The 20,506-nt window shown below is 36.6% G+C and overlaps 2 protein-coding genes and 1 pseudogene across 2 annotated transcripts; 1 reads left to right on the top strand and 2 right to left on the bottom strand.

Annotated features, from left to right (window-relative positions):
* Positions 1 to 350: 350 nt before the first annotated feature.
* LOC133321410 (membrane-bound alkaline phosphatase-like) lies at positions 351 to 1,974 on the bottom strand (annotated as a pseudogene).
* A 4,619-nt stretch (positions 1,975 to 6,593) lies between these two features.
* Positions 6,594 to 9,597, bottom strand: LOC133321409 (alkaline phosphatase-like). The gene is made up of 3 exons (XM_061530497.1): positions 9,333 to 9,597; positions 7,872 to 8,278; positions 6,594 to 7,808 (listed from the first exon to the last, which is right to left on the bottom strand). Exons 1-3 carry the CDS (start codon positions 9,595 to 9,597, stop codon positions 6,594 to 6,596), a joined length of 1,887 nt encoding a protein of 628 aa, XP_061386481.1.
* Positions 9,598 to 13,927: 4,330 nt separating this feature from the next.
* Positions 13,928 to 16,639, top strand: LOC133321408 (membrane-bound alkaline phosphatase-like). Its single transcript, XM_061530496.1, has 3 exons — positions 13,928 to 14,188; positions 14,251 to 15,265; positions 16,461 to 16,639. Exons 1-3 carry the CDS (start codon positions 13,928 to 13,930, stop codon positions 16,637 to 16,639), a joined length of 1,455 nt encoding a protein of 484 aa, XP_061386480.1.
* The last annotated feature ends 3,867 nt before the right edge of the window (positions 16,640 to 20,506 follow it).

Below are 20,506 nucleotides of genomic sequence, written 5' to 3'. Positions count from 1 at the left end.
GTAACCGATGGAGGCGTTCGATGTTAAGATGTGCAAAATAGTTATTTGTCGTATTAAGTGCCACTATCTGTACTGACAATAACAACCAGTTCAGCAATTCAGCTAAACTCCTTCTCTTCATTTTCATGCTTTGTTGATAAAAATTATTGAAATAATAATTTTTAAATTTTTGTCACTTTGCGAAAAAAATCTGTTTTTAGGTTTCAAGAAAACAAAAATTACCACCATTACAGAAACAGTGATAAATTCAAAAACTACTACACAACAATCATCAGTTACCAATCAGGAAGGCAGGAGAACAATAATCTAAAATAAAAAATAAATTAATTTTTACATTACAAGATTTATTTTTAATTGTTTCTTTTAACATTGTCATTGCAAACTGTAAGACCATCACCAAGACAAGCAGCGTAGGCAATAAGATGAGGTATTGTATTCTGTTGAAGAACACCACTAAAGAGAAAATCATGAGGGCCTGAAGCATATACCTAACATCCTCGCCAGAATGAGAGCTGCGAGAATAAGGTATGTAACTGGGATAGGTGCTGTCTAAAAAGAAGACAAAATATTTACATTTATTTTCGTTGCTATTATGAAAATTTAACTATATTACCAATTTTCCTTGGCAGTTTTTCCAAATCCATACGTTTACCATTGCGCTTGTCCTGATATTGCTTCGGTCCCAATGGATAATTCAAGGTGGAAAATTTCAATCCATCCAAAGAACGTTCATTTTCATTTAGACCCAAAATGGCACTACCACGTCGTGGATAACCAGCAATAGTTAAAGGTTGACCATGATCAGCCGTGACCACAATAAGGGTTTCCTTTGGATCGGTCATATCACGAGCCAATTGTATGGCATTATCAAATTCCAACGTTTCATCTAAAGCCAAGCCGGCCTTGGTGTCATGATGGGCTGAATCGATTTTACCACCCTCAATGAATATGGCATAACCTTGATTTTTATTTTTTAAAAAATCCAAGGCTACCTTGGTCATTTCCACTAAAGTGGGTTGTGATTTCTTTGCCAAGGCATGATAATGCATGGTCTTACTTTGAAATATACCCATAAGATGGGAAATTTCAGAGCCGTTGATTTTAAACAATTGTTGGCGATTTGTAACCAGAACTCCTTGAGGATGCATTGTTTGCCAGAGTGAGAGTAGATTTTTACTATCCTTTCGAACACCCATATTGCCATGATAATCTTTGAAAGTTTCGGGAACAAATTTAGCCATACCACCACCCATTATTACATCGAAATTCCGACCTGGCTCTTGAGTAATCAATTGTTGGGCCATGTCCGGGCAAGTGTTGGGATCGATTTGTCCATTAGTGTATTTCAATATATCATAATCACTTTCCCATAAACGACTCGCCACATGAGCATAAGTTCCCGCCGGACTGGCATGCGTCAGCGAGGTGGTGGTAATAAAACCCGTTGCTTTCCCTGCCGTTTGTGCCCATGTGAATATAGAAGAGACTTGATTTTGAGGATCCATGCTTGCCGTACAGTTGTCAAATTCTACATTAGCACTTACACCAATTGTGCCAATATTGCCCTTCACACCGCAAAGATAGGCGGTGGCGGTACAAGCTGAGTCGGCTACCTGGGAATTTGCACAATATGTCTGCGAACAGTGGAAGAGATTTAATTATAATTTAGCTCACAGAAAGTCAATAAGTTAGGGTATATTTACCTACCTTACTTAAAGCCACATAGGGGAAACTTTCAAAACTCAATGCCTCCTCCTCACCTGTGTGATTTTTTCGTTGACCTTTCAAAATTCTGGCAGCCGTTATGGTACTCACAGACATACCATCACCCATAAAGAGGATAACATTTTTCGCTTTATTTCTATTCAGTCGTGTCTTTTGTATATTTTTCAACAATTCCTTTTGGGCCATTGCATGCCAAAATTCTGGTTGTCTTTCTTCATTTGGAGTAAAACGATTTTCGTGGAAAATCATTCGTGGATTTTTAACCATTGATTTCGTATCAATTGTGTGTGTTCCATTACCAGCCGTGTGCAATAATATCCAAATTATCAGAACAATTATTATGAAACTTGCTAAAATTTTATACATGGCACGGAAGTGACCGAAGCTTTGAAGTGTTTAAATCCGACTAAATTTGTGAAGTGTTAAAAATTCGGCATTTATCAAAGTTCTCATGTTTGTTTTTGCTTTTGTTTGGCGTATAAACTTGTTTTAATGATTTCGTAACATTGCACTAAGGGCCATAAGTTACAATTACACCATTTCGCAAATTATAAAAATCTGGATTACAGCAAGTAAAATCGTCTATTAATCGACTATTTAAAATCGATGGGAATTTTCTATTATTTAACATTTTATAAAAAAACTCAATATCTATCGAGAATACCATAAAATTAAATGTGATTATGGTCAGTTTAGCCCGTATGTTGGAAGTTCTGTAGATGTTCATATGCCAAATATCGAAAGTCGTAATTAAAAATTAACTGCCGACGTGTGTAGAAACAAAGGTCAATAATTTTAATCGCTTTCTTCAAAGAAGTGACAACAGTGTGTTATGTTAATGCAAGTAATTTGTCAGGTGTTTTGATGTTATGAAATCGATATTCATTATTTTGAATCTTGAAATTACAAGAAAAAATAAACCGTTACCAAAAATGATATGAACTCTAAAATGTACTCAACATTGAGGATTAAGATTGACGGACATATTTTTATACCCTACACAACTATGTTGTCAGGGTATTATAGCTTTGTGCAGTCCCAAAAGTTTGTAACGCCGCGAAATATTGGTCCTAGACCCACCTTTAAGTATACCGATCGTCATATCTCGACTAGCTGAGTCGATCTAGACATGTGTGTCCGTCCGTCCGTCCGTCTGTCCATTATAATTTGTAAACACGATTCAGGCCACAGTTATGGACCAATCTTCACGAAATTTTGCATGTAGGATGGGTTCTGGCCAATGAAGACCCCTATTGTTTTTGGAAAAGATCGGTTAATGTTTAGGGGATGAAATGGACCAAAAACTTTATTTTTGTCGGTTTTTCTGGTCGCTCCAGAGGCCGCAATTATGACCCAAACATCTCGAATTTTTGCATGGAGAAGGGGATCGGGCCAAGGAATAAGCATGCCTGTTTTGATAAAGATCGGTCAATATTTAGCGGGTCAAATGGACCCTAACTTTTGTGTGAAAAATGACAAAATTTGTATTCTATGGCGTATATATTTACCACCGAAGGGCATAGACCCGAGAAGTTGATAGTATATCCAAGAGGAGTGGTTGACCTTTAAATTGATACCAATTTTATTGTCGTAGGTACTCGGATGCGGGAGTTACACTTAAATATTTACAGGTGCTTACGTATTCATATATTATTTAGTAACCTATTACCACACTGGAGGGCGGATATATAACGCTGATCGCTTTGAAATGTGCCATGAGGTTCCAGTGATGGTCAAGGACAAATGTTAGGTGATGATCAGATAATAATTTTTCGGATGAAGTGGACCGAAAACTTAATTATTTGTACTTTTCGAGTCGAAAGCCGAACATCACAACATAACCCACGGTAAAGAGAACCTGGACAAATATTAAGAGGGGCTGTACTGATTATTAGTAACATTTGTTGACCTCTAGCCAGTCAACAGTGTGCAAATATCGCGAAATATTGCCCAATCTCAGAATATAGAACCACAGAAAGTTAGATTATCATGGAAGTTGTGTAGGGTATCGTATGGTCGGCCCCGTCCGACTATACTGCTCCGCTCACTGGTTTTTTAATTCATGTATTTTTATAAAAAATCTGAAACGAGGAGCATCAAATTAAAACAAGAGAATCACCTTCAAAATACCTAAAATCTATCGGGTATTTATACCCTACACAACTATGTTGTCAGGGTATTATAGCTTTGTGCAGCCCCAAAAGTTTGTAACGCCGCGAAATATTGGTCCTAGACCCACCTTTAAGTATACCGATCATATCATATCTCGACTAGCTGAGTCGATCTAGACATGTGTGTCCGTCCCTCCGTCTGTCCATTATAAATTGTAAACACGATACAGGCCACAGTTATGGACCAATCTTCACGAAATTTTGCATGTAGGATGGGTTCTGGCCAATGAAGACCCCTATTGTTTTTGGGAAAGATTTAGGGGATGAAATGGACCAAATACTAAATTTTTGTCGGTTTTTCTGGTCGCTCCAGAGGCCGCAACAATGGTCCGAACATCGTGAAATTTTGCATGGAGAAGCGGGTCGGGCCACAGAATAACCATGCCTGTTTGGAGAAAGATCGGTCAATATTTAGCGGGTCAAATGGACCCTGACTTTTGTGTGAAAAATGAGAAAATGTGTATTCTATGGCGTATATATTTACCCCTGAAAGACATATACCCGAGAAGTGGATATTATATCCAAGAGGATTGGTTGACCTTTAAATTAAGACCAATTATATTGTTGTATGTGCTCGGATGTGGGAGTTACGCCTAAATATTTACAGGTATCTCCGTATTCGTATATAATTTAGTAAAACATTACCACTCTGGAAGAGGTGCTGTTTACCTCTAATCGGGCAAGAGGGTACAAATATCACGAAATATTGCCCAGTCTCGGAATAAACATCCGCAGAAAATTTGAGTTTCGTGGTAGTTGTGTAGGGTATCGTATGGTCGGCCCCGTCCGACTATACTGCTCCGCTCACTGGTTTATATATGCGATATGCCAATATATAATTTCCAAAATACTAGAATGTGGATCGATATATCCTATTATAAATATCAAAGATTCTAGGCATGTATTTGCTTAAAAAAAAACCAGTAAGGAAAGTAGTAAAGTCGGAGGGGCCGACTATATGATACACTTCACCACTTTGGGTATATTCAACAGATGAATCTACTAACAAAACAAGTGAAGAAAGCTGCAAGGAAAGATAATAGAAAGTTCCTAGAAAATCTAGAAAAAACGGGCTAGGAAACAGGAATAATATGAGAAAGCTATATCGTCTCACAAATAGAAGGTATACCAGGAGCCAAGCAATTAAAGATTGTAAGGTTAGGCTACTAACAAACAATTATGAACAAACTCAGAGGTGGAGAGAATATTACAAAGAAATCAGTAACGTCAGAAACACCACTGGGCGTAGGGGTTACACCAAAACAAACATCTATATATCCCCTTATTCGTTTACCCACAATGTACTTACGTTAGAACCATGTCGTACACTTATAGTCCATGTTTGATATAGGTCCGCCCCAATTTCGATATGTTATTTTATGGGGAGTAAAGTAGAGATGAAGAAGGAAACCTGGGACAGATAAAGATAGATAGAAAATACCCCAGAACCAATACGAGATGACGGTGTAGATTGTACACCACCTAGCCAAGAGGAGGTCAGAATTGCAATTAATGGGCTGAAGAATAATAAACCAGCAGGTGTCGTTTGGTTACCAGCCGCTCAATTCAAGACCGGTGGTCAGATGCAGATCAGGAACATATACAATTTGGCTAGATGAATGCATGGCCAATTATTGGAACCTCAGCATCCTGTGTACCTTGCACAAAAAAAGGACACAAGACGATATGTGCCAACTATTGAGGAATTAGTCTCCTTCCCATCACATATAAAGTAATATCTAGCATATGATGACATCGACGTAATGGGTCAAACATTACGAGTTGTAACAGCCACCTTTGAACGAATTGAGAAGGAGTCTGCCAAAGTGGGACTGTCAGTAAATGGCGAGAAGACCAAGGTATTCACGCGCAAGTCGTTCAGTAGACTAGGACCAACTATGGAACTTGAGAACTACAGCTTCGAAGTAGTCAACGATTTTATATACTTTGGTGCAGTCATAAATAAAACTAATGACATCAGTTTTGAAATTTGGAGAAGGATAGTGTTGGCCAATAGATGCTACTATGGATAGACTCTACAAGACGCTGATACTACCCGTGCTGATGTATGGATCTGAAGAAAAAGTTCGGCACAGCCGAATTTAACGACATTTCTGTTCATAGCTGAATGTCATAAGTCCCCGGCAACCCACTACTCTTTTGGCAAACAATTTTGAAATTAGTTCACGCTTTGGTGTAGCCCCCATATAACTTTACCCCCCAATATTCGATATTCTAAGGATTTTTAACACTTTTTCAACCTAATTGGCTGTAATTTGGTATCCTGGAGATTTTGGACACGTTTTCCAACCAACTCGGCGGTAATTCTGTGTTTTGTTTTCTCATTGTATAGCACATTTCCTTACTAACAATATTTTATAGTGACCCACGTTTAAGAGTAGCCCCAAAATATGGTACCCCTCAATATAGGGAGTTTTGACACTTTTTTCAATCAAATTGGATGTAATTTGGTATTTTGGGTTCTCATAACGGTACCACATCTCAGCATTAAAAATACGAAAAAAGTTTGTTCAAGGCCCTATCATAACATGAGTTTTCCCCAAGGAGCCCCCATCAATTTTAGATCTTTTGGTTGTCATCCTCTTGGTGGATGGTAAAAGTTCGGTTGAATGTAAAACTGACTCTGAGTATAAATAATAAGTCCTTTAAATAATATTATCTTTATTTGTGATCATTTTACAAATTCTTCCTACCACTGCAAGCTGTTCGACCATTACCTATACCCGCTGCACACGCCATTAGATGTGGCAATGTATGTTGTTCAATAACACCGCGGAATAAATGCTCATAAGGTCCAGAGGCATACACACCCACATCATCACCACCATGAACACCCAGTTCCGATTTGATATAACTTGGATGAACGGCCCAATGATTGTTATCCAAGAACTGTGATAAATCCAAACGTTTTCCTTTGTCATCTAGATATTGATTGGGCCCCAAGGCATAATTGAGCGTGGCAAAGTATTGACCGTTGGCATCTGGAAAAGAATAGTCTATGCCCAAAATATCATTGCCGCGATTCGCAAAACCGCCCATACTTAATGGATGGGCATGATCGGAACTAACCACAATTAGAGTATCATTTAGATTGGTCATAGCTCGGGCTTTCTGTACAGCCTTATCGAATTCCAAAGTTTCCGAAGTACTTAGACCTGGATTCGTCATATGATTGCCATAATCAATGAGACCCCCTTCGATGAAAATGAAATATCCCTTGGGATTTTTACTCAACAACTTTATGGCTACTTCGGTCATTTCTGCGAAACTTGGTTGTTTCTTGTGATTGGCTTTGGCATGGAAATCCATTACACCGGGTTGGAATAGGCCCATAATATGCTCCAGCTTATTTATGTCAAGGTTTAATAAACTTTGTCTATCAGTTACCACCACACCCTTGGGATGCAAAGCTTGCCAGGTGGAGAGTAAATTTTTGTTATCCGACCGCTCGCCCATCTTTCCATGAAAATCCTTTATGTGTTTGGGTAAAAATTTACCCATACCACCACCCATTAAAACGTTGAAATGTTTGCCTGGTTCTTGTGTGATTAGCTGTTGGGCAATGTCCTTACACTGGCTAGAATCAGTGATACCAGTCCATTTGGTTACATCACTATCACACTCCCAAAAACGATTTGCCACATGAGCGTAACTGCCCGAGGGACTGGCATGAGTTAGAGTGGTTGTGGTAATGAATCCCGTTGATTTGCCAGCCTTTTGGGCCCAATCAACAATGGAGGATACATGATTTTCAGGATTCATACTTTCAGTGCAATTGTTGTAGTTGACTCGAGCACTTACACCCAGGGTGACAATATTAGCCTTAACGCCACACATATAGGCTGTGGAGGTGCAGGCGGAATCGGGTACTTGAGCATTGGCACAATATGTCTGTGAGCAAATAATAAAAATCAGTATTTTTTAAATCCTCATTATCACTTCATGGCTACCTACCTTACTTAATCCCACATAGGGAAAATTCTCAAAACTCAGTTGTTCCTCCTCGCCTGGTCTACCCTGCAATTGACCCTTCAATATCCGTGCACTAGTCACTGTGGTCAACGACATACCATCACCCAAAAAGAATATCACATTTTTGGCTTCATTGGTATTCAAATTGGTTCGGATACGTTGCTGTAATTGCTCCCGGGCCACATTATACCAATATTCCTTATTCTGTTCATGTGGTGGTGATACTTTGCCAGCGGTTAGAATATCTCCAATGTTGGAATTTCGTAAATTTTCTGCATTTGTACTCTTGGGACCTGAATGAATATCTTGAATATGCCTTCCAGCTGTTAAGGCCAATAATGAAATGCATATTAACAATGCTTGCATCTTGGGAAGTAACTCAAAAATTACTGAGAATAGAGAATGGGATATGGGGTAATTATATACTTTTATTTACATGATTTCATATTTATTTTTTATTGTATTTACAATTTTTTGGCTATCATAAAATTCGACAATAAAGCAGATGTTATGGATTTATCGCGCCATCCGCTTTGTTTTATGACAATTTGTATTTTATTTAATTTAGAATGCTGTCTACAAGAAATAAGCAATGTTAAAAGACGGCGTAAAGTTCGAGCGGGCTGAACTTTTTATACCTTATTCAAAATCACTTCATTGAAAAAACGTGTTTAAGACCATCAAAATTATTAAAATGGGGGACTTATATTTGGATACATGGACTTCTGTTGATAATTTACTGTAAATATGATTTTCACCTCTAATAACGTGGTGTTCAACTTCGGTTTGAAAATGCGGTTCAAACATTCAAAATGCTCAAAATGGGGCGGTTCCGTTACATTGGATGAGTACCGGGTCGAACTTTTTATACCATCTACCATGAGATATACATTTAAATATCTTTTGTCATTCGGGCCTCTATATATATATATATATATGGCGGATTATCCCCTGGCAAATTTTTGGTAGGAAGATTTGAAACCAAATTAAAACCAATTCGAATATAAAACTCCCCAAAATATCAAATACTGGCTACGACGATTTGCTACCGAGTTAGAACTCAAAATACTTAATTATAGCTTATTTGGTTGAAGAATGACTAATATGAATAATTTTTAGTGGGAAGATGAGAAACCAAAATACCAAATTTCGGAAAATTCGGGTGATTGTGCGACACTAAGTATGGTGCTGTCGGTTCTTATACTTCTGAATAGGCTCACCATATCCGTCTAAATATATGATACTCAGTTGGACGCCATTTTATCTGGCAATACATTTTTCCACGTCCGCTGTTATCACATACGGATGTATTCGGTCCCGTAGATTCAGGCTGCGACGTAGCTTCTTTTCTGTGGATAGGAGCTTTGCTGTTGCTAGACTTTTAGAATCACCGATGATGCCACTATTCTTCTATCATCTTCTATTACTGTCGATTCGTCATACCTCTGCATACACCAGTCACCGACGGACTTGATAGCGTTTCTATCTCTCCGAGCTTCCAAAATCTATCGAAATTAGTCACGGCAAATTGATATTTCAGGGATTTATTTTTCAGCTGCATCTTGCCAGACAATATACAACCCATTTTAGTTTCTTGGACAAAAGGACTATTATCTTTTCTGTGGCCTTCTTCCACTAGCTCGGAATACAGATCGCCATCTATGATCAAGTCCACTCGGTCGGAGTGGCCAATATACAGTTGTTTCATTCTTCTACAATGGCTTCGAATGATTCCTTTGGTTCAGAACTCATCACTACTGGCAATACGAACGCCTCTGTGCGGAAGATTTTCTTGCTTAGAAATCGAGGTTTTACCTCTATTTTAATCTTGTGTTTGGATACTCCAACTGGTGTTCTGCCCAGTCCATGAATTATTTTATTGTTTTTAATTCCTCCAAAAATTTAAGCTGTTTCCTTTGATATTGATGTAATTTGAGATCCTTGGTCGATAATTGTCCTCATCGTGACATCCTCTCCGGTCATCGAGCGCACATTTACTTGTGCCGTAGCGAGCAGTACAGTCGAAGTACTTTCCTGCTTCACCATCGTTGCTTTCGCTCCCCTTTAATCCTTTTTCACGCCAGTATTTTTGTAATTCTTTTGCTCATCAACGTGTTTGCCTAATGGCGGTTGCTATTTCTATTTTCTTCAGCACAACTTGTCCCCATCGTATACCAATGGCTTCAGCGTTTTTTTACTTTCCATTGTGCGTTCTTCACCAAGTCTTTCACATACTTAATGCGGATTCCAGATCCTCTAATGTATGTAGGCTATACATCTCTCTGTCTGGTTCATCTTCTAGGGGATACGACTCCATAGCCTCACCCCTTCTATCTGCAGCTTCCATGTCGTCTTTTGTCTGCAGGCAGGTCAAGTTCGAAGATGGGCTTTATCGGCCCCCGTTTAGGCATATCTCCCAGAGCGCGTTTTCAACTAAATTCGCAGAAATTTGGTACATTGATTTCTTATAGGGTAGAAAATCTCTCCACTAAAAATTATAAATATGCGTCCATATTTTCGGATAGCCCCCATATAAGGGTGCCCCTAATTTTGCGGTATTTTGGGGTATTTGATCGCATTTTCGACCGAATTCTAAAATTCGGTACTTTGAGTTCTTATTGGGTAGCAAATCTCTATACTATAGAAATATAGGTATTTTTTTTCGGGTAGCCCCCATGAATATAGGTCCACTTTTTCTGGTAGCCCCCATATAAGGGTACCTCCCAATTTCCAGTTTTTGGGGGGTTTTGACCGGATTTTTCACCGAATTGGCTGGAATTTAGTAATTTGAGTTCTTATTGGGTAGCAAATTTCTTCACAAAAAATTTATAAAAATAGATCAATTTTTTCGGGTAGCCCCCATATAAGCGTACCCCCAATTTTCGATATTTTGAGGTTCTTGGGCGCGTTTTTCAACCGAATTCTCTGACATTTGGTATTTTGTAGTCGTATATGGTAGCAAATCTTCCCACCAAAAATTATTAATATTCACCCCTTTTTAGGGATAGTCCCCATATAACCCCATTTTTATACCCTTCACCACACTGTGCTACAAGGTATTATGTCTTTGTGCATATGTTTGTAACAGGTAAAAGGAATCGAGATAGACCCATGGTTCCTTTTGAGAATATGCATAGAATCACTTTCTGAGTCGATTTATGCATGTCCGTCTGTCCGTCCATGTTAAATTGTAAACCATGTACAGGTCGCATTTATGGTCCGAACTGGATGAAATTTGGCATAGGTCACTTATTCGTACCAAGGACGAACCCTATTGAAATTTGGAAAATCGGTTCAGATTTAGATATAACTCCCATATATAGTTTCGCCCGATTTTAGGTAAATGGTGCAACAAAGTCCCTGAAAATCATTCGATATATAGTTTCGCCTGATTTAATGTTAATGGTTCAACAAAGTCCCTATATATCATTGGATTTCCACGACATTTGGCATATCGTGATGAATTAGGGCTAGAATGATGTGTGTAAAATTTCTTGAAAATCGGTTCAGACATTGGCCCCATATATATGTTCGACCGATTTAATATAGATGGTGTACCAAAGTCCCTATATATCCTTCGATTTGCACGAAATTTTGCATAGCGTACTAAATTAAATCTAGAATGAAGTGTGCTAAGTTTCGTGAAAATCGGTTCAGATTTAGATATAGGTCCCATATATAGTTTCGTCCGATTTAATGTAAATGGTTCACCAAAGCCCCTATAAATCATTCGATTTCCACGAAATTTGTCATAGCGTGATGAATTAGGTCTAGAATGATGTGTATAAAATTTGTTGAAAATCGGTTCAGATTTAGACATAGGTCCCATATATATGTTCGACCGATTTAATATAAATGGTGCACCAAAATCAATATATATCCTTCGATTGGCACGAAATTTGTCGTATCGTACTGAATTGAGTCTAGAATGATGTGTGTAAAATTGCCTGAAAATTGGTTCAGATTTACACAAAATTTTGCACAGCGTAGTTGAGACAGTTTAGCCAAACGTGTGTCACGTTTTGTTGGAATCCGTCCATATTTAAATATATCCCCCATATGGTGTCGTCCGATTTTAAGTAGGACCCAAAATATGTCTATTAGGAACAAAACGTGCATAAATTAGTTTAACCTAAACTGTAACAAGTATCGTTGAAGTCCGTTCATATTTGGATATAGCTTCCATATCTATTTTCATCCGATTTTATTTATATGTTGCACCATACTCTTCATGTTTTCTTTTGTCAGAATAGAATGACGTAGTTGCGTGTGGAAGTACAGCTGTAGCCTATATATATATATATATATATATATATATATCGAACCGACTTCGTGTTCCAAGTATTGAACTCGTTCACGATTGATATTGGCTTTAAATCGATTTACATAATTTTGTCCGATTGTAACAATGGACGACATGTTTATGGATTGATCTATGTCCATTCACATTTAGATAAAAGTCACACATTTTACTTCACCCACTTTCATGTTAATGGCCCTTCTGTTAGGATGCATCTTTTAAATCACACATATTGGTGAAGGGTATCATATAGTCGGCCCCGTCCGACTTTACTACTTTCCTTACTGGTTTATATTAAAATAGTTATCTGATTTGTTCCGTGTGTTGCGGTTGGGTAGTCGTTACGGGGAATAGTCAATTTTTACCCTACAAAGACTATTTAGCCATCTGTTGTAAGCATTTCGCCTTCTAACGATATTGTGTATGCAAAGTTCGGCCCGGCCGAACTTAACGCTTTTTCACTTGTTAATTTATGATGTGGTCGTTAGAAATGCAAAGTAAGTGTGAAGTGGTTATTTGTTGTGCGATTGACTGTTTCAATTCCTAATTTGTTTTCACTATTATGAAATAATATAAGTTAATAAATTGTTTTGAAGATTGTTTGTGCAATTATGATCGTCTAATCGTTATTGTATTTGTTATTTTGAAGAGGTGCGAGGGTTAAGGGTTAAGTTTTGGCGGGCAAGTGTGTTTCAATTCCTAATTTGTTTTCACTATTATTCACTTGTAAGTAGCTACTGAGCTAGCTGTCACAAAAAAACCATAGCGCCGAAGTAGATGGCACGTAACATCACTTATCCGTGAAGAGGAATGACAAATTTAATATACACTTCACCTTATGGCGAAGAGTATAAACATTATGCAGAGAAGTTTTTTTACTAACAAACAACCCGGAATGTTAAATTACCTGAAGGAGTGGATCAATGAGTCTCATCTTCGGATATGATTTAGGTTTGATAAAAGTATTACGATTTACAAAGTCTGGATCAAATCGGATATTATATTCCATGATATTACAAAATTGAAATGAAATCGGTTACTCCCTTTGAGAGTTATCGTGCGCACCAGCCAGACCCACATACGGAAGGACAATCAACTCCAAATTGTCTGAAACGGAGTTGGTCTAAAAGAAACATGGCGTGAGGCACATTTTTGCCGTATCAAAGTGTATATACCGTCATTAGCCATAAGGCTGATGTTGTTGGCTTTACGTCTTATAATTGATTGACTAAACAATCAAAAACATAAAATATACTCCAATTGACCTTCATGGAATGTTTGTAATTTTTTTTCCTTCAAATTGGCTTTAGCTTTGGTAAAATAGGTCAGGAACCTTACGTATGTGTTTGGTTATCTAAAATTTGTCAATAAAAATGGAGCTTATAAAAGAGATTTCAGTAATTCCATTATAGAGACATAATAAAGTATACAATTTCGAATCGGTATGTAAATAAATTATAAAAAAGATAAGGGAAATGCCTCTTGAGAATTTAAAGTTAAAATTCCATTCTTACGTTTTAATTTTTGTCAACGTTTTTTTTACAATTCCATATAAATTGCCAAAATGAGAACTCACAAAGAACAGTTGTTTTTGATGGACACTACGATGAATAACCTACTTCTAGTCTGTATTTCAATAGGAATTATTCCGGGTCTATTATCTATAGATGTTGAATTTCATCATACACAAAAGCTGGCTGGTCGTGGGATTACATCCAATACAGATTTTTTTAATGATATGGGTAAAAATAAACCCACACTTGAACGTGAAAAGGATCCGGAATATTGGTATTCATCGGCCAAGCGGGAAGTGAATAAATTATTTGAAGAAAGTTTCTACAACTACAACAAAGCTAAAAATATAATTTTCTTTATTGGTGATGGCATGGCATTGAATACCCTGACAGCTACACGTATACGTAAGGGTCAATTAAAGGGTAACCCGGGAGAAGAGGAATCACTTAGCTTTCAGAAATTTCCCCATACAGGATTGATAAAAGTAAGCAAGGGCAAATAAAAAAAAATTCTCGATAAATAACACTTATTTTTTTCTATTTCCAGACCTACTGTACCAATTCCCAGGTACCCGATTCGGCGTGTACAGCCACAGCTTACCTGTGTGGTATAAAAACATCCATTACCTCCATTGGTGTAACGGCAAATGTGGCTCCTAACAATTGCACCATGAGTATGGATCCTGCCAATCATGTGGAATCAATTGCTGATTGGGCTCAACGGGCTGGCAAGTCCACGGGTTTTATTACCACCACTTCCCTGACACATGCCAGTCCTTCGGGTTTATATGCCAAGGTGGCTAGCCGTTTTTGGGAATGTGATGCAGATATTCCTCGAGATGTCCATCGGCAAGGTTACTGTATGGATATGGCTCAGCAGTTAATTAAACAAAAACCTGGAAGTAACTTCGATATAATGATGGGTGGTGGCATGGGAAAATTCTTACCTCGAACAATGAAAGATGCCCATGGGAATCCAGGAGAACGTTTAGATGGTCTGGATTTATTGCAACTTTGGAAAGAACTACATCCAGAGGGGACTTTAGTCACGAATCGTGACGATTTGTTAAATATAAATATCACACAAGTAACAAAAATTATGGGCATCTTTGCCTCCAAACTTATGAATTTCCATGCCCTGGCAAATCCGGTCAAGGAACCCACATTAGCTGAAATGATAGAGGCCGCATTGAAATCTTTTCGTTACAATGACAAGGGTTATTTTCTATTCGTTGAAGGTGGTCTAATCGATTATGCCAATCATTTTAATAAACCCTTTGTTGCTCTAGACGAAACTTTGGAATTCGAAAAGGCCATCGATGTGGCATTGTCGTTGACAAATCCGGAGGAAACATTGATTGTGGTATCTTCGGATCATAGTCACCCCATGACAATAGCTGGTTATCCTGGACGTGGTACAGATATCTTGGGTTTAAATCAACACGATGTCGATAGTAATGGTGTGAAATATACAACGTTAACTTATGCCGTTGGTCCCCAGCAGTATTTGGATGAAAATGGTCAACGTGTCAATTTGGAAGGAATCATCAAAGAGGATGCAAGTAAGTCATTTGTATGCATTCTGTAATGTAGGGATATATATTGATGTTCGGAGGGATATATCTTCGTGATATATTATTTAATTAGATTTAGTCATCTGTCTGTTTTTTAAACTTTGTAGACATTGGTACTACTCTTAGTATCTTAGGTATTTGGTATATTCCCCATTTAAAAGTAGCGTTCTATTTTTGGTAGTGTTTAGTGTTTTAGTCTCATTTTCCAACAGAAGGAACTGTAATTTATTATTTCGAGGTGACAACATATCTGAAAAAATGCTCAATATACGACCATGTTTTGACATATAATCTATATAAGGATCCGGTTAATTTTTTTTTTGTATTTTAGATTTATTTCATACGTTCAAAAATATGCGTCATTGAAATATAGGTTTTAAGCCTGAAGTGGCTTTGGTCCGTCCGTCCCCATGCTTACTAAAGGAGTATGTCGTGATAATCCTTTCAAGCTTATCGCCCTCCTCTCCTGATACCTACACCACAATATAATTAAAAGAAAAGTGATCAAGACCGAAGATGAAAAATATCATTTCACTAGGTCTTTTGCTGCCCCACAAAGTTCCCAAATTTTGAAAATTTTAAATTTGTTAAGGATTTTTTTGCAAGTTTTTTCAACTGAATTGGGTTCTCGTAGGTTATAAAACCTTCCTATTAAAATTTATCAATATTGGTTCACTTTATAGGGTAGGCCCCATATTGGGGGTGCTTTTCAATAAAATTGGTTGTAATTTAATATTTTGAATTTCTATTGGGTAGATACTCTCCCCACCAAAAAAATCAAAATCTGTACAAGTTGTAGGGTAGATCCCATACAACGGTACATCCAATTAGATTTGAGGATTTCAGAGATATTTTTAAAACGTCACGCGTCTTTTTGGGATTTTTTCAAGGTCAAGCCAAAATTTCCAACCTGGTTGGTTATCTATTGATCCCAATTTTCCAAGACTCATTTCAACTGATAGCTGGTGAATGACACTCTTGATGTTTTGCTCCAAAATCTGAATCACAATCTTACTGACAAATCGTGTGGCGCCGTATTGTTGAAATCAAATGTTTTTTTTATAATATCCTAAACATATTTAAAATCTGGAGGAAGGCACCTTTAACAATTTGTGCACTGAAGCTACGATGTGAATATAGTATGCCTGCCGTTAAAACGTTCCATGTTTTTATTTATTTTTAGGCTTCACACATCCCAGCCAGATACCTTCATCTATTGGAACGCATGCCGGAGATGATGTTGGAATTTTTGCTACTGGTCCCCACGCACATTTATTCCGTGGAGTTATGGAACAACATACGATACCACATTTGATGGCATATGCAGCAGAACTTGACAAATTCATGAATACAAATTCATAAAAAGTAAAACGAATTTTAAATGTTCGAACATTAAATTGAAATTATAACAAGTAAAAAATTGGTTAAGGCCGGTCCGGTCGAACTTTTTATACCCTCCGCCAATTCGGTTGGAAAATACGGTTACAAAACTCAAAATTGTTCGGGACCTTTGTATGGGAGAAACCTGGTGGTATTGAAAGTCTCAAAATACCGAATATTCGACAGGACTTTTGTGAGGCTAAGGGAATTAATCATGTGGGATCATTTTATGGAAATATAATAATTATATACCCATTTATGGGAGTATGTCTTTATGTTTTACCGGGCTGAAATTTTTATATTATTCACCACATGGGGTGGATTCAAAATTCCTTAAGTATTTCGGGACATTTGTAGGTTGTTCTTGCTTCGAAAAATGGTGTTCCAAATTATAGATACTCTAGAATTGAACGCGACTTTTTTATTTATTGTTTATTCGGCAGGAATCCAGGAATATGTCAAATTATAGCCACTCCAATGAGAAAACTCCGTAAAAAATATATTAATACGGAAAAAGGTGCGGATCTTATAGGTGAGCTTATACCCAAACTTAATATTAATAATGGTTAGTATGAAGATTTGACACCCCAAAATATATTAAATTAAAACAAATTCGGTCAAACAAAACTTGCCAAAATCCCATAATACCGAATAATGGGGGGGGGGGGGGGGGGGTTGTTATTTTATGGGGTCTACCCGGAACCACGGGCCAATGTTGATATTTTTTAATAAGGACATTTTCTACCCAATGGTAACTCGTATTAAATTTAGGTGGTACCGTTACATTGTGGCTACCCTAAAACCGTAGTAGAAAATTACGAAAAGTAGAAAATCCCCGTAATACCAAATATTTGGGGTACCGTTATATGGGAGCAATACTAAAACGTAGTCCGATTTATATATATATATATATATATATAATTATATACCCATTTGCAATGCCAACCATCCAAGGAGAAATAGCAATGCAGTGCAAAATTTCAAAGCTCTATCTCAAATTTGCTAATGGCGGAGAATATAAAAATATATATTTACTAGTCGCGTATTAAATATACTCTCTGTAAGTTTTTTTGTCTGTGTGGAACATTGAGCCGCAAAGGGTTACATCAGTGCACTGAAAGAGTAATTTAATTCTTCAGAGTTGGTACAGTAGTTCAGCTTATACAGTACACGAGAAACAATTTTAAGATGCCTTAGCATATCCACAAACAGTTTGAAAGAACTTTAGTTTGTCTATTCACCACTAGATGCCGCTTATATCAATGTCTAACAGACTTATTCTGGCTGTCATTTCCACGTGAATTTACACGCTCTTCCCCTTCGACTTATTTGAATAACATTTTCCTGTGAATTCTCGCTTTCGCCTTCTTCTGAATAATGTTCGAAAGCGAAAAAAATCGCTTTGGGGACAAATTAGGTATTCTGGATTACAGGTAGTAGGAGAATGAGATGCAATTTTGTGGGAGCTGACTACAAAAACATAAGTAATAAATATTTTTATGAAAAATATTTACACAATACTTATTCTATGGCGATTTAGAATGTATACAGGTAATAAGGAATATTTAAGTCGAGATTGATGCATTTTGGAGGCGAAATAGAGACATTTTGGGTGAGAATCTGTCTCTCAAGAAAAAAATTTTAAAAATTATGGAAAAACCAAATTTGCCTGATGAGCTGTTTAACAGTGAAAAACTTAAATAAAAATTATGAAAGAACAAAAAAAAGCACACAATTATGTAGTGAAATATTAAACTGTGAATTAATTAATTCAATCGCCGATTCCCATTATTCGTTGTGTTTTTGCCATCATAAAAAATTTTCTTATATTGTAGTTGTTGCACCAAATTGCATCAAAACAATGAACAGCTGTTTCACATGCCATATTGTAGGTTGCCATATTTTTAAACTTTAATTTATTTTCTTTTAATTACAAAGCATTTATACAGCGGATTATTGATATTTCTCATTTGTATTGTTATATAGTTTAAATAACAATAAAAAGTGAATATTTTTAATAAAGAAATCAATAAAGAAAATATTGAAAAATATTACACAATTAAATTTCAATGGGGCAACACAAATTGCAACTTAAATTACAATATGGCCACACACATTACAACTTAAATTCCAATATGGCAACACAAATCTTTTTTAACCACCATTATTCATTCAAAATAAGGCGAGAATGTGAAAGCGGAAAAATTTGTACATGCGAGATATTTCCCAGCGAATATCCAGAATAAGACTGTATGTAAAATTTGATATAGGTTACACCATATATTGACATCAATAATAATAAATGGTTAACCCTTTCGTGGTTCCAAATCTATAGGAATGGAATTCAACAAACTTAGTTGTTAAACCAATTTTTTATACCCTGGAAATATTCACCGTAAACCCCAAAATGTATTATACAGTGGAGTACGCTTTTAACGACCACCGGTTATAACGAACTTTTCTTATACCGAACACATTTCCGGGTCCCGAAGTTTTAAGACATACACATTCAATTTTCATATATTTTAATTTGGTTATAAAGTACTTACTAAAAATATACGTAATACTGACGATGTCAATTATCACAAACGTTAATTTTTACTATAACGCTGGCAAGCTTTGCAAAAAAATGTCAGCTGTAATGTGAAATTCATTGAAGAAAAGGAGAAGTATCTTAAGAATTGTTAAAGAGGACACAAAAGCTACCAATATCTAAATGAAAATATATTTTTTGTACTAAGCCTATATTTTGCTTTACCTTGGATATAACGAGCTTCTTCTACAATGAACTAATTTGGTTGGTCCATACGAGTTCGCTATAACCATACTCGACTGTATATATACAATTCAGAATAAAACCAGTAAAGAAAGTATGTCAATGTCCGTAGGAGCATTGAAATGAAATTGAACGAATTTAAAGATGTTATCTTTATCTATAATGGAACGGACTAACATCAATCCATACACATGATATTCTCCAAACTATTCTAAATTTATTTCATTCGGGCAGATTTTGAGTTGTTTGCGTTCAATGGAACGAATGTATGTAAATCGATTTAAAACACACGTTATCCGGTATGTCGCACTGCTCAATATTTAATTTTAATCAGATACCCATTCGATATATATATATATATATATATATATATATATATATGAAAGCTATGTCTGCATCAGAACCAATTCTAATTTTGATACGTTGTGCAAAATTTCGTGTCAATCGAACAAACATTCGGTGTTGGTGGACCATTTACATAAAATCGGACGCAAATATGTATGTGGGAGCTATATCAAATCTGAACAGGTTTCAGCGAAAATTGCCCGAGATTTATTTATATTAATTTCAGTGTATTGTACAAATTGTGTGTCAATGGAATTAGTCCACAATTTATATAAAATCGGTACATCTCTATCTCTATATCTATGTATATAAAAATTACGTGTATGTTCGTGATCGCTAAACTCAAAAACTACTGCACTGATTTTTACCAAATTGTATATACAGCCTCTATGACGCATGAGGAGTGTTTCTGTGTAGTTTGATGTTCATCTGACAGATGGAGCAATATTTAGTTTTTGTGTTTTATTTTTGGCTCCGTAACTCAAGAACTACTGCTACTTTGACCAACGATACACGTAATTTTTATATAGAGAGATTTGGGATGTATATATATCTAAATTCGAATCCTACATGGAGACAATTGCGCATTAGATGCTCTAGGTTTCTATCTTATATGTGTTCCTCAAACGACTGCACCAATTTGACTCACATTTTCCTACGGTTGTTTTTAATTGCTGTGGGAAGAGTTTTGCCAAAGAAAATTTTAAGAAAAACATAAAAATCATAAT

This window comes from Musca vetustissima, unplaced genomic scaffold (assembly GCF_032173495.1).
Source record: "Musca vetustissima isolate MV318-11 ecotype Yass unplaced genomic scaffold, APGP_CSIRO_Mvet_v1 utg24682, whole genome shotgun sequence".
Classification (NCBI taxonomy): Eukaryota; Metazoa; Arthropoda; class Insecta; order Diptera; family Muscidae; genus Musca; species Musca vetustissima.
This window is presented reverse-complemented; position numbering and strand designations above follow the sequence as displayed.